We start from the raw sequence: 24,703 nt of genomic DNA, 5'->3' as shown, positions 1-24,703 counted from the left end.
TCGTTTTGCCATAGCGCGTTCGGTTAGCAATTGATGCGAGGTTATTTTATACGGATGCATATTCAGGAAATGTTTTAAAATCCTGTGCAACGTTATTTTCGATATTTTAAGCGATTGAGCACTTTTCCGAATGGATGCATTTGGATTTCGTTCGAAATAATTCTTAATCTTCTCAATATTTTCTTCTACGGCAATAGATGCAGACGGGCCTGGCAGATCATGTCTACGGTCTTTAATTGTTCCATATTGCATGAAATTATCGATAATTCTGTCAAAAACAACACAAAAATTGATTTTAATGGAGATTTATTGCCGAAAAATGATAAATTCTAACCTCTTAAGTGTCGTTTCGCTCGTAACTTTATGCGTTCCGTACTTAGAACGAAACCCCTTAAAAGCACTGCTATATATCTTTCCTCCATTTGCAGATTATCGTCTGCAAATTACCATTGGGGTAGACGAGGCAGAGGCAGAGGCAGACAGTATAGATAGAAGATATAACGCGTGTATTTGTATTAATATTTGTTGCTACGATTGTCAACGTCTGTCGTGCGGGACAGTCCCAACAACCGGCCCGTCTGTTTGTTGGTCGATCGAGCGACTGAAAAATACAATAAATATGAATATGAAGAGATACATGTATTCTCTATTAAATTGCATTTATATTACCGAATCCAACCTTGAATTAAGTCTTATATGCATTTCTACGAACTATATTTTAGTACAATTATATAATTCATATTTGTTTAACTCGATTCAAAGTTTGGCTCACATCATCTAATGAAACATGTAAACTTTATCACGTAACTTTTGATACAATGGCAAAATGCCAATTTTTGCTGATACGCTGCAAGCTTAGCTGAGTAATATTAAAATCAAGCTCCCGCACGGAGCACATTAAGCTAAATTAGTCTTCGTTATTTTATTTTTATCTTGCAAATTGTCTTTATTTGTTCTCTCTCTCGCGAGCTTACCGATTTATTAATATCGAGTCGCCGCAAGCGCTTGGACACTTCGATAAGATTAAAGCGATCACAGACAGAGGCATTCCGGTAAACGAAACGCCGCGAACACCCCAATAGATACAGAGGCTAATACTTCTTTTCTTTTTTTTTTTTTAAGGATTTCTAATGATATCCGTACCGCACGTAGGGCGTTTCCGTTGCGAAACCGTTTCACGACTCGGAGGCTGCAAATGTAGCGAGTCGAGTTTGTAACGCAAGCTCCGTGTCCCGATTCGTTCTAGATGCGCTCCTCTCTGCCTAATGTAATACATTACTCGCGTAAAGTATCGCGCAATTGTAATTGTACGTTATAATAAATGTAGTACAAATAGAGAATATACCCCGCGCGCGCGTGATGTAAAATTGTAAGAGTATACCTAAAAGGTAGTAAAATCGTAAAACGTAAATATCGTAGAAAAGTTTCGCGAAAAAGCAAAGGCTCGTTCCAAAACAATAGCGGAAGGCTTATGAAATAGAATAAAAAGAAAAGATGATAAAAAATTTCCTCATACACATTCTCCGTTAAGCTCTGATATTTGTATGATTCTTCGTCCTTATGTTAGTTCATCTATCAATTATCTGTCAGTAAGAAAGCATTTATACTTCTAGTAAACCGTCGTGTTATAGTTCTGAAGGCACTGTTCAAAAGTTTATTACATTTCTTGGAATAACGGGTCTTCGCAAAACACCTCTTCGAATGGTGCGACAAGGAGAGTCGTTATAAACATCGACATGACCATTGCACACGCCTCCTTCGGTCTATATAACAAAATTCAAAATAGAGTAGTCTCAACTTGACAGCCTGTGCCACAATGCCAATGCCGTATTTGTCGGATCTGTGATCGGTTAGGAATTATCGTGAGCCAGCAAAAATCGATGGTCAGAATTCAGGCTTATGATACGCAATGGCCGGTGCATTTCCATTATAATTATGTCATATCAATATCGTATCATTATATTAATTTAGAGGCACATTGCTAAGGGTCTCGGTTTTTTTTCTTTTCAAGTTGCTCCCTACATTAATGAACTTATGACAATTAGCTAATTACGATTATTCAATAAGACAGCGATTTGGCATACGATATTGGAAATTATACAAAGATTCGGAGGATGCAATAGTATTTGAAAATATTGCTTTGTACATATATATATATATATATATATAGAAGAGAGAAGTGTGTGTGACGAACGAACGGTGGATATCTTTCTTGAAAAGAACATCAATGTGTGTCAAGGTAGTTTAAAGACAATATTTGAGCTCGGAATTTCTTAAAATTAAGCGTAAAAAAATGTCATGTGCATAAAAATAATAAGACAACTCTTTACAGATGCTATAACGATCCTGCTATCGGATTTCCTTACCTAAGCAGGAAAACTTTGGCTACTGCTACACGCTATTTGTACTTCGGCGAAAAAGAGCCGAATTTACGATTCTTGCTAAGAACACCGATTGCGCATTTAGAAGAAAAAAGAACGGCACGCAGCACACACAGTACCTAACAGTACCAGCAACAGATCATTTATATGTTCAGGAAGACCTTAACAGTACTATATATGCTCACGCTTTAATAAACCTGAATTCTACGCACAACGATTGTAATGTCAGAGAAGCATTTACTGTACTCAGAGAGTGTACTTTTTGCCGAAATGTTTAAACGTGATATTTCTTTTCTTTTCTTTTCTTTTTATATTCACACACAGCACTGGACTATTTGCGTTATTCGCGCTCATAAATTATTTAAAAGCTCTTAGTCTTTTGAACATTAAAGTCCAGAATGCTGCTCTGAGATATGAATGCTCTACAGAATGTACATAGTAGACAGCAAAAGCGTCTAGACCACAGAATGTTCACATTTGCTCTGATGCAAAATATCGTTTTCTTTTTTTTCTCGAGCTACAAAAATCAGGCTGATGCAATGGCAGATACTATGTAGATATATAAAAGTTAGCTTTACAACACACACATGTAATTAACTTTACAACATGTAAAACCTGATAAAGTTCTTAAAAAATCTAAAGAACATTCCCTGAATAAGATCAATCACACGACAATTCAGTCCTCTCTAAGTATCGTACTTTGATCGTAGAACGCATCAAATAATTTCTTTTAAGGGAATCAAAATTTTCTAGAGTAATATGTACCTCGGAAAAAAACCAAGTGGTAGTATCATTAATTTTAAATGCAAAAATAAATAAAATCTATTCTAACCTAGGTGATAGTAGCTTTAATTTTTCTGAACAAAATTATTAAAAACAGAAGTCGTTTTTGTTCGACCCAACTGGCCTAATAATTAATATATTTAAACTCACAACGTTTCGAAAAATTATCTCACAAAATTGTCTCACAAAAATTGTCTCACAAAATTGTCTGACAAAAATTGTCTCACAAAATTGTCTCACAAAAATTGTCTCACAAAATTATTAAATTACAAAATTGTTACTTTATTCAATCCAAGTGATATCTACCTCGAAAAAACCTAAATAACAAGTGGTATCTATTTAAAAAAAATATGTGAAATCTTTTAATACTGCGCCAATTACAAAGAGAGAATATATATATTATATATATACCTTAACAAAATTATTATTATATCACGAAATTGCGTTACCAAACTCAATCCAAATGATATATATATTTCAAAAAAATATATTAAATCTTTAAATTACGCCAACTACAAAGAGAATATATATATTGCTTTGAAAAATAATTGTAGTGCAACTACTCTTAAAAAATAAAACAAAATTGTGTTACCTAACTCAACCCAAGTGGTATGTATCTTTGTATTCCTGAGGATCTTTCTATCAACCCAAGTGGTAGTAGTTTTAATTCTCCTTGATAAAATTATAATATTACAAAGAATCATTTAATCATTTTAATCACAAAGAATTAAAGAGGTAACATTATAAAATAAAAATATTTAATTAAAATAAAATAAATAAATTTTTCTTGTAAAAAACTTGGCGCTGCTTTTTTAAAGTCTATCCAGACAAACTTGCATAGGTGCATAAGCATATGCATAAAGAGATGGATTGGTCTATTTCCTTTTGCACATATATCTGAACCAATCAATTTCTTACGCTTATGTTTATGCGCGATGCAAATTTGTCTGGATAGACTTTAACCCTTAACTGGCACACGTCCGCGATCGAACGTTATCTGCACACGGGGTGTTGTACACCCCACACACTTTGAACGTTGGGTACGGCGAAATGGAGGCTCCAATGCTTGAAAGAAATCAAGTACATACATTAAACACTGGAAAATGATACCCATTAGCCTAAAGTATGAAATTTTTAGTTTTGAGGCTTCAAAAAAATTCCTGCTCTTGGGGTGTTTAACACCCCATGTGAAGGTATCAATTTTATATGTCAGATTCGAATTGTGTTTGGAAGCGAAATTCATAGATTATCCGACCGAGAAAGATGTTTAAACTTGACAAAATTTGTTTTGGGGTGTTTGACACTCCGCGTTCCAGTTAAGGGTTAAAAAAGCAGCGCCAAGTTTTTTACAAGAAAAATTTATTTATTTTATTTTAATTAAATATTTTTATTTTATAATGTTACCTCTTTAATTCTTTGTGATTAAAATGATTAAATGATTCTTTGTAATATTATAATTTTATCAAGGAGAATTAAAACTACTACCACTTGGGTTGATAGAAAGATCCTCAGGAATACAAAGATACATACCACTTGGGTTGAGTTAGGTAACACAATTTTGTTTTATTTTTTAAGAGTAGTTGCACTACAATTATTTTTCAAAGCAATATATATATTCTCTTTGTAGTTGGCGTAATTTAAAGATTTAATATATTTTTTTGAAATATATATATCACTTGGATTGAGTTTGGTAACGCAATTTCGTGATATAATAATAATTTTGTTAAGGTATATATATAATACTAGCTGGTTACCCGGGCTTCGCCCCGGAGGACATGTGTAGTAAGACACGCAAATAGTCTCTCTTTTAATCCTTTATATATATAGATAGCTTAAAAGCTATAAAACTCTGAAGCTTTTTTTTTTTTTTGTAAATTCCTTTATCAATCATCATTCAAATCACGTTTACATTCTGTATTTGTAATTTTTAATCACTTTTATTTATATAAAAAAATTAAGATATTAAAATGATGGACTTCCACACCACCCTTGAGGTTCCACCTATTGGCGCGTTAGGTTTTTTATAGTAGACCTTCGCCTTAAGCCCTATTATACTACTTCTCATATTATTTTCGTTCAGACACGATGTCTTGTTCAGACACGATGTCTTGTTCAGACACGATGTCTTGTTCAGACACGATGTCTTGTTCAGACACGATGTCTTGTTCAGACACGATGTCTTGTTCAGACACGATGTCTTGTTCAGACACGATATTTTGCGCAGACATTATATTGTTTACACACTCGTCTTTGTGACAAATTTGATACCTTGTTCAGACACGATGCCTTGTTCAGACATGATGTCTTGTTTAAACACGATGTCTTGTTCAGACAACAATGCCTTGTTCAAACACGATCGAAATTTATCCTTTTTTTGAGTTGAAGAACATCGCCCCGGAGGACATATGTATTAAGACATGCAAATAAGTAATAGTGTATATTTTCATTTAACACCAGTATGACCTTTTTTTTCCTACTTAAGGACTTCTTTATAGACCACATTGGTAGTTCTCCCCTCAGGTGCTAGGATTACCAGACTGCTAGGTGAGCTTACCCTTGAGCAGGCCACGTAAAACTGCCCATGTGAGAAACAATCCTCACTTAAATCAATCCCTGCTACTTTCAGCGATTGCCCCTGGGACTTATTGATGGTCATCGCAAAACAGACTTTGACAGGAAATTGCAACCTCTTAAACTCGAAAGGGTACTCTGATGGTATGAGAGGTATGCGTGGTATAAACACTGTATCTCCCCGAGCACAGCCGGTAAACACTGTGGCCTCGATGACATTCCTATGGAGAGCCTTTACTCGTAGCCTGGTTCCATTACAAAGTTTGGGCGGATTGAGGTTTCGCAGCAACATTACTGGAGCCCCCACTTTAAGTAGAAGCTTGTGAGCTGGTAAACCAGGAGGATTCAGAGTGTTGAGGAACTCTACGGGGTAGTTGACCGCGTCATCTGTTTGTATTACCGAGTCTACAGACCTGTATTTCATTTCTATCCCATCAAATGAGTTAAGTAGAGTGTCATTAATAACGCCAGCTTTGTCGTTCTTAGGGGTCAGAATGGCACGTTCACACAGCCAGTCCATAGATTTATCTTTGATATCGGCGATATCAGGGTATATCTTTTCAATAAGGTTAGCTAGGGTTGTCACTACTAAGCCTAGACCTTCAGGAATAATCACCTTTCCCTCAGACTCGGGATACTTTCCATCCCCTATTTTAAGTAGGAGTTTGGAGAATTGCCCCGCGGAGACATCGCCTCTCAAGTATACCCTCATATTCTTTCTGAGAGAGAGTTTCCAGATAAGAGGCCATAAATGTGATGCCTTGATACATGCTTTAACCTCGTCAGCTCTAGTTCCCCTTGGCACTACTGGTAAAGTCTGTCGGAAGTCTCCAGCCAGCAGCACGGTGACTCCCCCCATCACTCCATCGTTGCCCCTAATATCTTTTAGAATTGTGCTCAGTGCCTCAAAACCTCCTTTATGTGCCATGGTGCTCTCATCCCAAACAATAAGCTTACAGTCCTGCAACACTTGAGCCATGTTGCTTTGTTTTGAAATATTGCATAGGGGTGTTTCTGCATGGTTGAGATTGAGGGGCAGCTTAAAAGCAGCGTGAGCGGTCTTGCCTCCCTCCAACAGCGTAGCAGCAATGCCAGAAGATGCAACAGCCAAGGCGATGCCACGTTCACTTCTTACTTTTGCCAGGAGTAAGTTGATCAGGAAGGTTTTTCCAGTACCACCAGGAGCATCCAGAAAAAAGACCTGACCAGCACTTGACTCAATGCTGCTAAGGACCTGCCGATAGACAGCGAACTGCTCATCTGTCAGCAAACCCTCGTTAATCGATACCACTTGTGCCAAGGTGTTTACGTCGTAGTTGGTCTCTCTCAGATAATCTCGATTTTTCAAGACTTCTCCTGATCTCTTTGGCTGAGACAGGCCGTATTGGTGTAACTCCTGTCCTCCCAAAGCCAACACTGTGTCCTCAATCAGCATCAAACATCTGTTATACACCTCGTCCATCACCTGCTGTGCATTGCCTTGCAACTCTCTCTCCACCTGTCGTGTAATGTCTTCTGAAAGACTGTCTTTGTACTTTTCCCAAAGACTCAGAGGTTCGGTAAGTTGACAGAATACCAACATCACTGTAAAGAGCTCTCGCAACTTGAAAGGAGAATCACATAAGGCAGCTTCTTCCAAGGTATTGTCCCAGTGTTTGTCATCTTCCAGCAAACCTAATGCTTTGCATGCAGACTGAAATGTTGAACAAAGGACACCATTTGCAATCTTTAGATCTAAAAAGGACGTTGGACCTCGAATCTCATGCAGCAGCAAGCGAAGATAATAACACTCGGTGTTATTTGGATGGATGGTATACACTCTTCCCAGCGCATGGTCCTTCTTTATTCCTGGCCAGCCGTCGACATCCATCCCCCGCTTTCTTCTCTCAAACTTGTTATTTTTAAACACAAAATAAGAAGGAACCTCACAGTACAAGAGGGTTTTTGCAAAATCGTCGGTTTTGCACAGCTCGAAGAAAGCCAAGAGTGTTGTCTGAGGTGGGTTGCTAAGCCTCTCAACCAAGTTTTTGGAATTGAAGTACACACGCTGACCATTCTCGAGGTGAACAGCGAGATGGAAGATAGTAGGATATCTCTCATGAATAGGGAACGCCAAGATTCTCCAAATTGCCTCTGAGCTGCTGATGTACCGCCCACTCTCGTACAACTTTACCTCATCTCTCTCACTCTCTAAAGCAAAAGTCGCTTGGTCACTGCCCTTATTCACGTACTTGCAAATGTACTTGATGGACTTGACTGAAGTGCATAATTCCACATTAATATGAGCATTAAAAATACGTAATAAAACAGGGTTATAGGGCACTACCCAGCGGTTATCCAGCTCTATATCATTGATTTTTACGGTAAACCCACCATCAGCTTGAGACCTCCTCCGATATTGCGGGTATCCATCATTTCCTGTCTGAGTGTTTTTGAGAAGTAGCCGTGGGTACCTCTTGCTGCAATTGCCTCCTTTCATACAAGGCGAATTACGATTTAAGCCCCCGCAGGGACCATGAATCATGTTGGCCTTGACAATATTATGAAGAAGAGAGTCTTGCACGGGATCAGGTATTTCAGCACAGATGACTTTGTCGATCATATCAGGGAAGATGCGCTGCTCTAGCCACAGCAAGATGTGGATGTGAGGCAGACCTCGCTTTTGCCACTCTACAGAGTACATGAAGCACCACACTTTTCCAAACAGATTGCCCTTGTTTAAGAGAGCCATCATCTTCTTCACCTTGAGATGAAATACCCTAGCTATAATGTCGTGACGATCGTGAGATTTTTGCCCTGACAGCAGTACATCTGTGATATCTTTCCACTTAGGGTTACAAGTAAAAGTGATGAACAAATCAGGACGGCCGTGGTAGCGGACGTATGTCATAGCGTCTTGAGTCCGCTCATGCATATAGCGTGGTCCTCCAGTGAAGGATGACGGAAGCACCACCATTTGACCCAGCTGAGCAACGTCAGCATCCTGCTTTCCGACGGCGTCTCTCAGGTGAATGTAGCTGTCTGCCCTCAGCTGCGCCTGGTTGTTCCTAATATAGTTCAACCTTTCAGTCTCTATTTTGGCGTACATGTCAACCAAAAATTGACTAAAAAGAGAACGAAAGTACACCAAGTGGTTGACTTCCCCTTGCCTGACCATGACACGGTACGAGTAAAAGCTCGCTGCGGAAACTGTATTCTTGAGGGGCAACTTAGTCTGAGGATCACGCTGAGGCAGGGCAATAGAGTACCCATCTTCGCCACGGCAAAACAAAAGCGGGTACTGCAAGGCGTCGTATGATCGGTGAATCTCGCTGATGCGCCGCAGTGTGTTGTCGTGGCTCTGCAACACAATATCTCGCTGCTCGAATTGCTGTCCAACAATCACCAGAGCTACTTCATTTGCTGTTGGTGCATTGAAGCGTCCTCCATGAACATCAACGGGCTTTTTATCTGCATGAATAATGACCTCGAATTTTTTGCAAGTTGGAGGTACTTTTTCTAGAGTGGTTTTCAGGTCTTTTATATAGCTGTTGACTTCATGTAGCATCCTCTGCAATTCTTTGACTAATTCCTGTTTAACATCAGGAAAATTGCTGCATCTCAAACGCACTTCCCTTTCATCCTCGCCCACGAAATAAATTTGTAGGAATTGGGCTTCCTATTCAGGTGCTGGCAGCAGACTTCCTACCAAGTGATATACTTGCCCCTGAACTTTAAAGGTCGGCATGAAGCCATCTTGTAGAACCTGCTTGGCTCCGAATGATGTCATATTAAAGCAGCCATTGTACTTCCGAACACGGTTCATAAAGTGGACGTGCTCTGGGTGACTGCCCATTACCAAACTGTAGAGAGGCTCGGGCAGAGGTTCGAAGGGTGAAAGCTGCACCTTTCCAGCGCTGCAACACATGCCGGGGGCCTCCTCCTTCCACTTGAGGGCATTGCAGTACTTGCACTTGTGGCTCATGGTACCCAGAGCTATAATGCTGTCTGCTTCATAAGCCACATCAGGATCATATGCCATGCCTGAATAAGCTTTGACCTTCCACGGAAGTGCTCGCCTTTCTAATCGTTTTCCAGGATGACTTTGTTCATATCGAAACTGTTTCGCACTGTGTACCTCGGGGTTATTTTGTTAGTGCCTGGCTACCGCTGCTCTGTGTACCTCGGGGTTATTTTGTTGGTACCTGGCTACCGCTGCTCTGTTCACCTCGGGGTTATTCTGCGCATATTTTCTTGCCGCATCTTGAAGTTGCTTCTTTCTTTTAACGTTGGTATATCTAGCACGACGTTTGCCAGAAGCCTTTTTGTGAACAAAAAGAGGTGATGGTTGTGAAACGTTTGAGGCGTGGTCAGACTGAGAGAAGAGTGGTGTGGTGGTCAATTCTTCAGGTTTACGTGGCACGTACGCATCGAAATGTCCCTTAGAAAGGTCCTGCGCGTGCGTAAAACGTAGCCTCTTAACAGGGTGACCCTCAACACCAAAACTCTTATAGAGCTCACCATTGCGGTAAACCTCGAAGACAAACCTAAATAGTTGCCCAGCCGCCACCAACTCGCATAAACCACCATAAGTAAATGGTTGGGACATGTGAGCGAGATATTCAGCAGAGCTGGTGTAATTGTCCCCCTCGCTGTCGTGGGACATAATAGAGAATTCCTCCCAATTATCCACCACATGTTTTACGATTAGTTCACGCACATCCCTAGCCATTAACTGATTGTAATACATGAGATAGGAGAGGGACCTAAACAGGCAAGCTCCATCCCCTGTGATCGGGACAATAGTGTGAAGCACCATCTCTCCATTAACATTTAAAAACTCAAGTGCCATATCGATTTAAAAAAAGAGAAGAGACAAAGCGTACTAAAAAGTAAAACAATTTTTCCCTAAATATAAATAACAACCTGTAGTAGACGCCAGGAAAAGAATCCTTAAAGCCGTTTTTGCACCCACTCCCAATTTCCATAAAATAATTTTTTTTATTATATGATCATCAAAAATATCCAAAAAAACAATTACGTAAAAAAAATCAAATGCATAAAGCCAAAATTAATTATTAGTCTGGGTATACCACTATGGTTCACCCACTATAGTACACATAAGCCTTTAAGGCAATCCTACATTGACAGTAATTATCGAAATTTTCTTAAAAGAAATCTTTACAAAATTGCTAAATTTTTTTATAAGATTCAACACCTACGAAAAAAGATTATTTCCATTTTACTAAGCAAAAGCACATTCAGGTTGATGGGATAAGCAGTATTGCGTGCGTTTCACTGCTTTAAATAGAGCAGATAACAGTTTATGATTTGATTAAATTAAAATAAAAAATAAATTATATTCATGAAAGCAAAGAATAGTTGGTATTAAACTGTACAATTAAAGCAAAAACGATCGTATTACCTGAATAACTGCGAACACAAAATAAACGTGAAAAATACTTTGTAGTATACACACTTCTCTCTCTCTCTCTCTCTCTCTCTCTCTCTCTCTCTCTCTCTCTCTTTCTCTCTCTCCCTCCTTTCTCTTTTTTGCTTCTTTAACCAATTGCAAACTACAAAATAGTGAAACAACATATAAAATAGACAAAAATAGATTGAGAATTTAAAATCAACAATATATCAAAGCAAAGAAACAGAAAATGCCAAAAAGGATAGACAGATTGACAAAAATAGATTGATGATTTAAATATTTTGCTTTAATTTAATCAAAAGCATAAATTGTTATCTGTATACTATATATTTTAAGCATTGAATCGTTGATATATTGAACAGTCTTCTTATTAAAGCAAAGAATAATTAATATAAAACTGTACAATTAAAAGTAGTTTACAATTATAATCATACAATTACAGTTAAAGCAGAGAATACATTATATTTATGCTTTCCATAAGACATAAAATTGTATATACACTTTTGTATATATACTTTTCTACACCAACTATTTTCTGCTGTAACACAAAAAGACTGTTCAATATATCAGCATTTTACTGCTTTAAATAAAGCAGATAACAATTTATAATGCTGTAACACAAAAAGACTGTTCAATATATCAGCATTTTACTGCTTTAACTAAAACAGATAACAATTTATAATTTGATTAAATTACAGCAAAAAATCTATTATATTTATGAAAACAAAGAATAGTTAGTATGAAACTGTACAATTAAAGCAAAATCAAGCATAAATATATTAAGAGGAACAATATATCAAAGCAAAAAAATAAAAAATGCCAAAAAGGATAGACAGATTGACAAAATTAGATTAATGATTTAAAATCATAAAAGCATAAATTATTATATATTTTGCTTTAATTTAATCAACTACATATTTTAAACATTGACTCGTTGATATATTGAACAGTCGTCTTATTAAAGCAAAAAATAGTTGATATAAAACTGTACAATTAAAAATAATTTACAATTATAATCATACAATTACAGTTAAAGCACTCTATATATATTTTTGTACATATACTTTTCTATACCAACTATTTTCTGCTGTAACACAAAAAGACCTGTTCAATATATCAGCATTTTACTGCTTTAAATAAAGCAGATAACAATTTATAATGCTGTAACACAAAAAGACTATTACCTGGATAACTGCGAACACGAAATAAACGTGAAAGATACTTTATAATATACACACTCTTTTTCTTTCTCTTTCTCCTTCTCTCTCTTTCTCGCTTCTTTAATCGATTGCAAACTGCAAAATTGTGAAATAACATATAAAATGTTTGACACATTCATAATTTTGCTATAAGAGAAACAATTTATCCCAGTAAAGAAACGGCAAATGCCAAACAGGATAGACAGATTGACTGTGATTGGTAATTATATTTATGAAAGCAAAGAATAGTTAGTATGAAACTGTACAATTAAAGCAAAATCAAGCATAAATATATTAAGAGGAACAATATATCAAAGCAAAGAAATAAAAAAAGCAAAGAAATAAAAACTGCAAAATTGTGAAATAACATATAAAATGTTTGACACATTCATAATTTTGCTATAAGAGACACAATTTATCCCAGTAAAGAAACGGCAAATGCCAAAAAGAATAGACAAATTGACTGTGATTGATAATTATATTTATGAAAGCAAAGAATAGTTAGTATGAAACTGTACAATTAAAGCAAAATCAAGCATAAATATATTAAGAGGAACAATATATCAAAGCAAAAAAATAAAAAATGCCAAAAAAGATAGACAGATTGACAAAATTAGATTGATGATTTAAAATCATAAAAGCATAAATTATTATATATTTTGCTTTAATTTAATCAACTACATATTTTAAGCATTGACTCGTTGATATATTGAACAGTCGTCTTATTAAAACAAAGAATAGTTGATAGACTCGTTGATATATTGAACAGTCGTCTTATTAAAGCAAAAAATAGTTGATATGAAACTGTACAATTAAAAATAATTTACAATTATAATCATACAATTACAGTTAAAGCACTCTATATATATTTTTGTATATATACTTTTCTATACCAACTATTTTCTGCTGTAACACAAAAAGACCTGTTCAATATATCAGCATTTTACTGCTTTAAATAAAGCAGATAACAATTTATAATGCTGTAACACAAAAAGACTATTACCTGAATAACTGCCAACACGAAATAAACGTGAAAAATACTTTATAATATACACACTCCTTCTCTTTCTCTTTCTCCTTCTCTCTCTTTCTCGCTTCTTTAATCGATTACAAACTGCAAAATTGTGAAATAACATGTAAAATGTTTGACACATTCATAATTTTGCTATAAGAAAAACAATTTATCCCAGTAAAGAAACGGCAAATGCCAAAAAGGATAGACAAATTGACTGTGATTGGTAATTTAAAATACACCCTTACCTTTTTTCTCTCTCTCTCTCTCTCTCTTTCTCTCTCTCTCTCTCTCTCTCTCTCTCTCTCTCTCTCTCTCTCTCTCTCGCGACAATATATCCGATTATACTATTAAAATATAAGCCCGTTTCTCTTAATATCACGATCTCTTAATCCTTTATTTCTTTTATACAGTACGAAATTATGCGCGATTTTAAATTCAATCTATAGAAAAGACAACTTCATAAATTCATAAGTTGCCAATTTCATTTATTAATTGTCGTTTTTCTTAATGCCCGGTCTACAATGGATGTTGTAGGTCGTAAGTCGTAAGAATTGGCCAATCACAGTTAATTATTCTTTGACCGCAAAAAGAATAATAGACTGTGATTGGTCAATTCTTACACGGAGAAAATTTTATATTAAATTAATTAATTTTACTATGCTGCCGCACCAACTGCGGACCATCAAGACGCCCAAGTTTAAATGCTATAGTCTTATAAAATTACTATGTCCATAGCATTTAGTGCTATTCATGTATAATTCTTTGAGATTCAATCAATTATTTTCCGAAAAATTGGGAAAATTAAAAAAAACCGGTTTCCGAAAAGATCAATAACAAAAACTGTACACATCATGGCGCTCCCCAGAAAATTCTACCCCTACTTCATATACAATTCTTTAAGATTCAATTAATTCCTGAAAAATTGAAAAAATTTCGATACCGGCTTCCAAAAAGATCGGTAACGAAAAATTATACACTTTATAGCACTCCCCGGAAATTTCTACCCCTGTTTGGTCTATAATTCTTTGAGATTCAATCAATTATTTCCCGAAAAATTAAAAAAATTAGAAAAACCGGTTTCAAGAAAATCGGTAACGAAAAACTATACACATAGTAGCACTCCCCGGAAAATTCTACCCCTATTTCATATACTTTTGATAAAAATTCGGTTCAGGGCTTTGGCCTGGGCGATATTAAAGAATCCGTGAAAACACGTTTTACTCCTTTTCACCCCGTTAGGGCTTGAATTTCTAAAAATCCCTTCTTAGTGGCACTCCCCGGAAAATTCTACCCCTATTTCATATACTCTTGGTAAAAATTCGGTTCAGGGGTTTGGGCTGGGCGTTGATGAGTGAGTCAGTCAGGACATCTTCCTTTATATATATAGATATATATTCTCTCTTTGTAATTGGCGCAGTATTAAAAGATTTCACATATTTTTTTTTTAAATAGATACCACTTGTTATTTAGGTTTTTTCGAGGTAGATATCACTTGGATTGAATAAAGTAACAATTTTGTAATTTAATAATTTTGTGAGACAATTTTGTGAGACAATTTTTGTCAGACAATTTTGTGAGACAATTTTTGTGAGACAATTTTGTGAGATAATTTTTCGAAACGTTGTGAGTTTAAATATATTAATTATTAGGCCAGTTGGGTCGAACAAAAACGACTTCTGTTTTTAATAATTTTGTTCAGAAAAATTAAAGCTACTATCACCTAGGTTAGAATAGATTTTATTTATTTTTGCATTTAAAATGAATGATACTACCACTTGGTTTTTTTCCGAGGTAACAACCACGCGTGTACTTGGCGACCTTTTTTTACCTTTTTTGAAAAAGGTAATCTTGTACTGATATCATGCATTTTGTAGTGTTACGCATCCTCTTCTAAAAAGGGCATGTCATCCATACTCGAATCTATCGAAATATTATTGTCGCTTTTCCGCAATGCGGATTGGTTCTCTTGTGCTTACTTCATGACCGGCTGTCATGGCATATTTTGACAGTTGTGTGGTTAATAGTGTAATAGTAACAGTGAAATATTAAAGTTAAATAGCGCGCGCGTCTATATAAAATAGCGTATACGTCAAGTCGGGAGGCGAATAGAAGTTAAGCAATGGAGAAAAAAAAGACAGACCAAGATATGCGAGTTAATTCAGTTATGATATATTTTTATATATTTTACAGAAGACGTATAAAAGATGTAAGAGGACTTGCGGTAAAAATTCATGCAAGTCTTAATAACTTCAAGGAATAAACTGACGAATATACAAAAGCTACTAAATGTACTCAAAGCTACTTAATGATTAATACAATGCTAAATGAAGTGTTGTACAAAATTTGAATAGAGTCAAAGATTGCGGTCAGCTACATATTATATACACGAAAATTATTATATACACGAAAATGAATTACGAATGATTATTACGTAACGATGTTCATTGCGCTATATTTTCGCTTTGTTAAAAAATTATAATAAATTATAATAAATTGAGTTAATCGCAGCGCGCGACAAAGTTATGTACGTGAGCACTGTGAGCGATTTAATGATTGTAACCTTACTTGTATACATTTCCTAGAAAAATATTTCTATATTATGTTTAACAACAATATTAAATATTAACATTTCATAACTGCCAAACGTTTCCAGTTGAGCGCAATTGCACGAGTTACGAATCATTTATAGACTCTTTTTCTCAGTTAACTAGTTTCTACTGCATTGAAATCTTGCATAGAAAAAAATGTATTAGCATATCGCGCAAGAATCATCGATATCTAACAAGGGAACGGTCGGGGGTGTCCGAGACCGATTTGGATGCGCTTTGGATATGTTGTTGAGCATAAAAAAATATTAGACTCGTATTTTTTTTTTGCGGCTTATCTCGACGTTTATTGGTCGAAAAAACCCGATTTAGAACCTACCCGATTTGGATGCGCTTTGAATATGTTGTTGAGCATCAAAAAACATTAGACACGTGTTTTTTTTTTGCGGCGTATCTCGACGTTTAGGGGTTGAAACAACCCCTCGAAAATAACGGATTTTATAGTTTTTAGCGAATATCTTCGAAAATATAAGGCGTATGAAAAAAAGTTTGGTACAAAAGGTTAATGGCTTTTTGTGCTTTTTACAATGGCGTAATCAGATATTTCAAATTTGTCACATTTTTTAATTTAACCCCACCCCCACCTATTATTTTTGCCAAATATAACAATTTTTCCAACGCAAATTTAAGAGCGTCAAATGCCAAATACATCCATGTGTATTTTTATTATGATACCATTATTAGATTTTTTGCAAGACGAGATGATATGTGGTATAGGCGTCGCGCTGTAGGTAGGTGTTGCGTTATTTCTGTTCAAGTTGCGCCGTACGCTTAAAAATTTCCATTTCAACTCCGGGATGACCGAAAGCGCTGATGCGAAGGCCAGCGCAAGGCTATTTCGAGAGTCCTGGACTAGCAACGGAATGTCGACTCCGACATTATAAATACCGCCGAATTGTATCGGGCGGGCAGTCGCAAATTGGAAAGAGACGGTATCAAACCTAACAAAGACCACTCCATTAATTATAAAGTGCGTATTTATTTATATAATTAAAGTTCGAGACAAATATTTAATTTTAATATCTTTCAGAATGAAGTTTAATCCATACAATGTAATAATGCTACTTTCTGCAACTTTCACTACTTTCAACTATTCACCTCTCTCTCTCTCCAAATTATGGTATGTACTTCTCGCTCAGCGACTCAAATCTATCTGCCGTCCGTCCGTGCCTTCCTTCAGAACGCGCGAAGGCTTTCCCCTACTCCGTATAACCTTCCGGACTTCCTGCTTATTTATTTTCGTGCTAACGCTATCGAAATAGCGTAAACTCCTCGCTGTCAGCGCCTAGTGCTGACCTTCGCATCAGCGCTTTCGGTTGTCCCGGAGTTATAATTGGGATAGTGTATTATTGTAGCGGTTAATGTGACGCACGTTCAAATTTGCGACTGCCCGCTCGATCTTACAATTCGGCGGTGGTATTTATAATATCGGAGTCTACATTCCGTTGCTAGTCCAGGACTCTCGAAATAGCCTTGCGCTGGCCTTCGCATCAGCGCTTTTGGTCATCCCGGAGTTGAAATGGAAATTTTTAAGCGTACGGCGCAACTTGAACAGAAATAACGCAACACCTACCTACAGCGCGACGCCTATACCACATATCATCTCGTCTTGCAAAAAATCTAATAATGGTATCATAATAAAAATACACATGGATGTATTTGGCATTTGACGCTCTTAAATTTGCGTTGGAAAAATTGTTATATTTGGCAAAAATAATAGGTGGGGGTGGGGTTAAATTAAAAAATGTGACAAATTTGAAAAATCTGATTACGCCATTGTAAAGAGCACAAAAAGCCATAAACCTTTTGTACCAAACTTTTTTTCATACGCCTTATATTTTCGAAAATATTCGCTAAAAACTATAAAATCCGTTATATTCGAGGGGTTGTTTCAACCCCTAAACGTCGAGATAAGCCGCAAAAAAAATACGAGTCTAATATTTTTTGATGCCCAACAACATATCCAAAGCGCATCCAAATCGGTCTCGGACACCCCCGACCGTTCCCTTGTAAGTAAACAATTAATCAAATATATACAGTATATATGCGTACATCTGGATTAATCCGAAAGCTTAGTCTCCATCTTTTGAAACATAAAATAATTTTATGCCACAACAGTGAAGTGCGGAATATTAAATAAAATGCGCCATTTAACAATAACTTCTAAGGTAACAAGTTTAATCTACGGTGACCTAAATTTAAACGTGAAAAGAAATTAAATTATTTCAATGAGTTCTCGATTCGTCCCCAATCAGAAATAGACATGAGTTACGTAGAAACGAATTTCCTAATTCGTCTGAGTTATTCGATACAATGTTCTAGTTTAAATGTGACACTACTTTGTAAAATGTTAAGTTTTATTGTTTTCTCTACTCTACGATCAATATAACAATCTTTATAAATTTCTTTCTAAATAAAAATATTCTACACAATCGGAAAACTATTTTACAACATGAGTAAAGAACGAAGTCAAAAAGCGAAATAATCAATTTTGACGCGATTAAAGGGGATCATCAATGGCGATTGTATTAAACTCTAGTCCATACTGTTGTAAGAATCGCGGATTATGCGTGAAAATTGTAGAGTTTCTTGACAACTCTTATGTACAGATGGATTCAAGTGTTTCTGGCTTCATTCATCTGGTCCCATGCCTACTTGTTCAGCATGTCCGTTCATTACCAGTTCTTCAGTAAGGGAAATTAGCTTTAAAAAATCAATTAATTTCAATTAATTTGCGCATCTGCAAAGAGATTTTCGAAGATTGGATAATAATAACTACTTACCTCATAATTTTGTATCATAAAATAAATATTTGCATAAATATTAGCTTGAATGCGACCTTCAATCTGAGTTTGGGCAGCAACTCCCTTTGAGGAACAATTTTGTACCACATTGTAAGCTTCTGTCGACCATTTACCTGCAAAAGAGTAACATCAAAGTATAATTACATATCCAAAGATAAATAATTTTGAGTGTAGAGATGTATATATCTAAAATCTACTTACACGTAGGAGTTGATAATAATCTCGTTGATTGAAATGTGGCTTGGATCAGTCAACTCGCGAAACTGTAATATAATAATAAATCGATTAGAATTTTTGGAAACATTACTTCATACAATTCTTTCACACGATGACGGTTAATGTTAATTTTCGATTACCTTATTATTACGTTTCGCGTGTTCTATACTTGTCGTCATGACGAAACATCTGACCGAGACATTGCGCTTCTTGGCTATCTCAATATATCTCTTTCTCGAAGCTGGATCAGGATTGGTATTGTCTATAACTATACTTTTTCCTTGATTCAAGTATTGTTGGACTGCAGCAATGCACTTCTGCCAGCTGCCTAAAGTGTCTCTGTTGACGTATCCGTATTCATTCAGATAATTCTTTGCAAAATGCGATTTTCCGGAGTCTGGACTGCCGACCATAAGTACCACCTGTTAATGGATATCTATAAGCACGAGGAAAGAGCGGGCCTCTGTTCACATTTGACGTTCACGATGATATTCGTGTTATGCACGATGCTTCTGTCGAAACCGAGGAATCACATGCCGGAAAAATTTTACTTAGGTATTTATCATTAAAAGAATACTTTGTATAATTCTCTTTTATGTTATTTCTCACTAGATCATGGTACGAGAGGAACAAACACATTTTTCCAGCGAGTAGATGGGAACCTTTTGATCCAACGAAAAGTTATGACAAGTATACAGTGTCGGATAAAAATAGGAAGAAAGATAAAATCTGATAAACTTAGATTCAACGAATTGTCCAATTTCGTTTAAAGGATTCAGATTCAAATTCATTCAGTTATGTGATAATATTTAATTTATTTACTCGATTATGTAGCTCTACTAAATTACAGTCCTTTGAATCTGAATCCTTTAAACGAAATTGGACAATTCGTTGAATCTAAGTTTATCAGATTTTATCTTTCTTCCTATTTTTATCCGACACTGTATACTTGTCATAACTTTTCGTTGGATCAAAAGGTTCCCATCTACTCGCTGGAAAAATGTGTTTGTTCCTCTCGTACCATGATCTAGTGAGAAATAACATAAAAGAGAATTATACAAAGTATTCTTTTAATGATAAATACCTAAGTAAAATTTTTCCGGCATGTGATTCCTCGGTTTCGACAGAAGCATCGTGCATAACACGAATATCATCGTGAACGTCAAATGTGAACAGAGGTTCGCTTTTTCCTCGTGCCTAATCGCAATATTACATACATTAAAATAACATGCCAACATTGTGATATTGCTTCATAAGTTTTATTACTTAGTATCTTTACTTTAGTTACAATAAAATCGTAAAACGTATAATGGTGCGGTAATATAAGAAAGATCCTCCTTGACATACATTAACTGATCTACCATTACTGTTTTAAGCTCGCTGAATTCACGCTTCGGAACTTCTAAACATCTCTGAAGAAGCTGATAGATAGAATTACCTGTATGTGAAAATTTAATTTATGCAGTAGAACATTATATATCACGCCAATGTTACTCCAAAAGTGACACTGGAGTATTTTAATAACTTAAAAATTCTCTAAATCACTGAGACATTCACCTTTCTTCATTATAACACTCCGACGATAGCCAGATCCATCCCAATAACTGAATGTGATCTCAATTTCTTCTTCCTTCAACGCGTTCTGCTTTCTAGCCCATTCTTGCCTCAATTCTTCCTTAAGTTTATTTTCCTCCTCCTTCCTTTCCCTATCTGGCAAGAAACTTGTATCTACATCTGGATTTTTCTTAATCTTCTTAATCGCGAGGCCATCAGATTGCTCATTTTCTGACTGCGGGGATTTTTCGGCATTGTCTTCATCCAGCTTAAAAGACAAAGCTTGAATCTGTCTCTTCTGTTTGTTCTTTTCTTTTCCTGCTCTTTTTCACGTTCCTTGTATCAAAGCATGATATGTATGACTAGATGACATTCAGAGCACTGGGCGAAAATCACATAACATTCAGAGCACTGGGCAGAAATCACATGTGTATATATATATATATATATATATATATATATATATATATAATCACGGCAAACCGCATATATAACATCGTGTTATTTTTATTACATTTAGGAAAATTATTTCATATTAACTCAATAGGCGTTAAACTTGCATACATAGGGAGCTTTCCAGCAAGTGACACAAGCCGACACAAACGTCGTTCTAACTTTCTTTTTTGGCAATGAGTAACAAAGACAAACCGGTAATCTAACCTATACTACGTTTACGCGAGCATTACTTAATTCTGTATAGTAACTTACGAAAACGATACGATAACTTACGATAATTCCTTCGCGTAAACGGGATCTCTTCGGCATCAGCTCCATGCCGTCAGTATATCTAGGTTAACCTGTGTAAACACTCGCGTAATCGCGTAAACGTAGTATAGTAAGTAACAGTAATATATATAGAATAATAGATATATAATTACATATAAAACAATTACCTTGAATTAATCGTCGCGTCGCGTAAAGAGTCACGGTCGGTCTCGCTCCGACACTACCGTGTCTCTCGATAGGTTAACTGAACTGTCAGTGACAGCGCACTGAACGCACTATCTGCACTGCGCGCAGCCGCGCAGTACACACTTACACACACGTATTAACTGAACTGACTGTGACAGCGCGCTGGCGAAAGCGCCGCCAGTGTCGAAAAAGTGAAAGTGACATTACTCTGTTATATGTATGTTATAATCGCAGCGTTAGGAGGAGGAGTATCTTAAATAAAATTTTTCACATTTGGACTTTGCGTCCCAATATCTCCGCTCGTAGGGCACGTAGCGGAAAATATTATAGGAGATACCCCCCCCCCCCAAGTCGACCCCAAGCTATCGATCAAGCCTACTTAGAACTTGATCCGTTCACTCGTTATCGAGATCTCAACATCTCGAGTACTCGCAACCCGTCGCGTCGCGTAAAAGAGTCACGGTTGGTCTCGCTCCGCGTGTACTTGGCGCGAGACACTACCGTGTCTCTTGATATAATCAGTGATATATTCTCATGAATGTGTGGGTCCGTCATGGTACCAGCCTGGATTCGGCCAATCAAATCATGTGATTCCGTAGAGTCTAGACACAGACATTTCTCTTCCGCATCCGTACAGATGAGCCACTAAGATAGATCACAAAAAGTACGGAGTGGGCGTTAGAGGTGGGATTACTCTCTCGGAATCAGGCACTGCCTGGAACAGCACGGGTGATCTCTGATCCACTGTCGTGAACTGCATGATACTATGTTACCACATCGATAACAATAATTTGGGGCCGACCACACTGTGACGAGTTTGTCATTAAACATGTATCTATAGGGGAGAGTTGGCAATTACCGCGCGGTTGACAATTCCGCGCCATTGTTTATCTCAATAACTATTTGTATTACGCGCCTACAATGATGTTAATATCATAGAGTAACACGAAATACCCCACCCGCATGCGCCGTCAATGCGTTCCGGCCGTCCATGTAAACACAGTGCGCTCTGGAAGCTTCTCTGCTTGCTCGTTGCAATTTTGCTGGTAGTTTCGATAAGAGGTGAGTAACATAATATTTTCATTAGAGAAATAATCCTGGCGGATTTGATAAGCTAAAACACTATAAAATTAGGTTGCAAAGTGATTTTAGAAACACGCGTTTCTTTCCTATATATTTTAAGGTTGTAAAGTGAAATGATTGAATTTGATAATTTCGCGCCCAAGGTATAATACTCATAGGTATAACGATAACTGTGTGTTAAGAGTTACCAAGACTGTTTAGTTTACAATGTAAGGTGCTTACAGAAAAGATCGTTGCTTAAGTTTTGATTTGAATTCATAATGATCGTTATTTGTTAACGCATTCACTTATTTTTATATGTAGGTACATACCTACTAGACGATATTAATGCATAAATATAAAAAAAACATTTTGTTATTGTGTTCTACTTCATGTCACTGGCTGAAGCCAGAGTAATTTTTATAGGTACGGCTTTATTAAACTGGGCACGATTTTATCAGACCTGGTCACGATATTATCAGACCAGTTTGATAATACCGCGTTTTCTCACTTTTTGAAAAATTATTAATATTTTAGTTTGTGTTTAACTTTCAACATTATTGGTATGATATATGGATAGCCAAATAAATGACCTATCTAAAACTGCACAGTTTGTTTTTTTGAAGCATTTCTGAGCTTAGATATACGCTTCGGTTCTTAGGGGCTCGGTAATTGCCAACTCTCCCCTAACCTGCATGATAAAAATATGCGTCATCAATACATACTTCCGAGATATTTAAAAAAATCTGCGACAGAAATATTTGAGCAAAGACATACCTTCCTGAACTAATTGGTGCGCCCTACAGATGAGTTTAAGATCATTCACTTCCATGAACATGTAAGTCACTTTGCTGCCAAACAGCCAGCCTGCACCACGCGGACTTACTGTCCATGTTTCTACATCTTCTGGATCGGACCAGACCAAATCACAGAAAGCACCTGTAATATGGCAATTAAGCAACGATATTTTATTATTATTGTACAATAACAGTAAATATCCAGTCATGTAACTTTTATTATTATGTAACTTTTGCAATGACATATCATTTTATACAATTAATACCTTTGTGTGGAATCTCTTGATTCCTTTCAATCGTTCTAATTTGATCTAGTGTTCTAATAGCTGGAGACAATCCACCGTGTACACAAAGAACCTGTTCATCAATTAACTAAAACAGAATTTTATTCGAGCGTAATCAAAAGTGAAGTTACAATTTTTAAAAAAATCTTTTATACAAATACTCACGGCAGCAACTGTGAGCAAGTCAAATACCCTACAACAATACTTCCACGCATTAGCATTGCCGTACTTGTTTTGGCATTCATCTAGAACAGAAAATGAAGAGACCAATTACCGTAAAATCCATAAACGTGCGTGATTTGTCTAGATTCGTGATTACCGCGTAGTAACGTTATCCTGTCGGACCATTTAGCTTTAAGTGTGAGCAGACGAGTAAACGTTTCTAAGCTAGCCCCGATCGACAAAATCTCCCAGGAATATGTAATTTGTATCTGGCACGGGGCCACCGTTACGAAACAGTTCCTCTAAATCATAGAACTGTAACAGCACAAAAACATGAACAATTTGATGTATATTAATATCACGATTGTGTACAAATAACTATACAGCTACAAAACATTAAGGACGTTCTCCGGTTCTTATACTAGAGAAAATCGATTTTCTTTAGATTTTCTTGAAACTGTGAATATACGTTAATTTAGGTGTGCTTTATGCGTGGTATAAATTTCAGTACCTCTTCCGGTATAAAAAATCAAGATACTGAGCCTCAAAGTTTCAATTTTTACCAAAAAAATTTTTTAATTTAATTTTTTTTTATTTTGGCATTTTTTCCTTATAGAACTCGACGAGAGGAGCAACTTTGGTCCTTTTGACCAACCTCGTATCTCTTACCGTTTGGCCTGGAAAACCTTTTCATTAGTAAAAGTTGAAACTTTGAGGCTCAGTATCTTTATTTTTTATACCGGAAGAGGTACTGAAATTTATACCACGCATAAAGCACACCTAAATTAACGTATATTCACAGTTTCAAGAAAATCTAAAGAAAATCGATTTTCTCTAGTATAAGGACCGGAGAACGTCCTTAAAATCGAAAAGTTGTGAGGCAATAGATAATGGAAGACTAATATTGTTGCGACGCTAATTCGGAAGATTAAAATCCGCTAAAA

General features: G+C 36.3%; 1 protein-coding gene and 2 long non-coding RNA genes across 3 annotated transcripts; 1 reads left to right on the top strand and 2 right to left on the bottom strand.

Annotated features, from left to right (window-relative positions):
• Positions 1–4,610: 4,610 nt before the first annotated feature.
• On the top strand, positions 4,611–13,399 carry LOC139782927 (uncharacterized). Its single transcript, XR_011721062.1, has 2 exons — positions 4,611–5,708; positions 5,791–13,399. It is a non-coding gene; the product is annotated as an uncharacterized lncRNA (long non-coding RNA).
• Positions 13,400–18,307: 4,908 nt separating this feature from the next.
• Positions 18,308–19,724, bottom strand: LOC139782932 (uncharacterized protein F21D5.5-like). Its single transcript, XM_071722018.1, has 4 exons — positions 19,129–19,724; positions 18,974–19,035; positions 18,752–18,885; positions 18,308–18,671 (listed from the first exon to the last, which is right to left on the bottom strand). The coding sequence occupies exons 1-3, from the start codon at positions 19,399–19,401 to the stop codon at positions 18,882–18,884; spliced, it is 339 nt and encodes a 112-aa protein (XP_071578119.1). The 5' UTR covers positions 19,402–19,724; the 3' UTR covers positions 18,308–18,671; positions 18,752–18,881.
• Positions 19,725–23,231: 3,507 nt separating this feature from the next.
• Positions 23,232–23,843, bottom strand: LOC139782930 (uncharacterized). Its single transcript, XR_011721063.1, has 3 exons — positions 23,763–23,843; positions 23,580–23,685; positions 23,232–23,455 (listed from the first exon to the last, which is right to left on the bottom strand). It is a non-coding gene; the product is annotated as an uncharacterized lncRNA (long non-coding RNA).
• Positions 23,844–24,703: the final 860 nt, after the last annotated feature.

The sequence above is a fragment of the Temnothorax nylanderi genome, unplaced genomic scaffold (assembly GCF_030848795.1).
Source record: "Temnothorax nylanderi isolate EJ_2023f unplaced genomic scaffold, tnyl_v1.0 TNYL_tig0453_pilon, whole genome shotgun sequence".
In the NCBI taxonomy this organism is placed as follows: Eukaryota; Metazoa; Arthropoda; class Insecta; order Hymenoptera; family Formicidae; genus Temnothorax; species Temnothorax nylanderi.
Note: the sequence above shows the minus strand (reverse complement) of the source record. Positions and strands in the feature narration are given on the sequence as shown.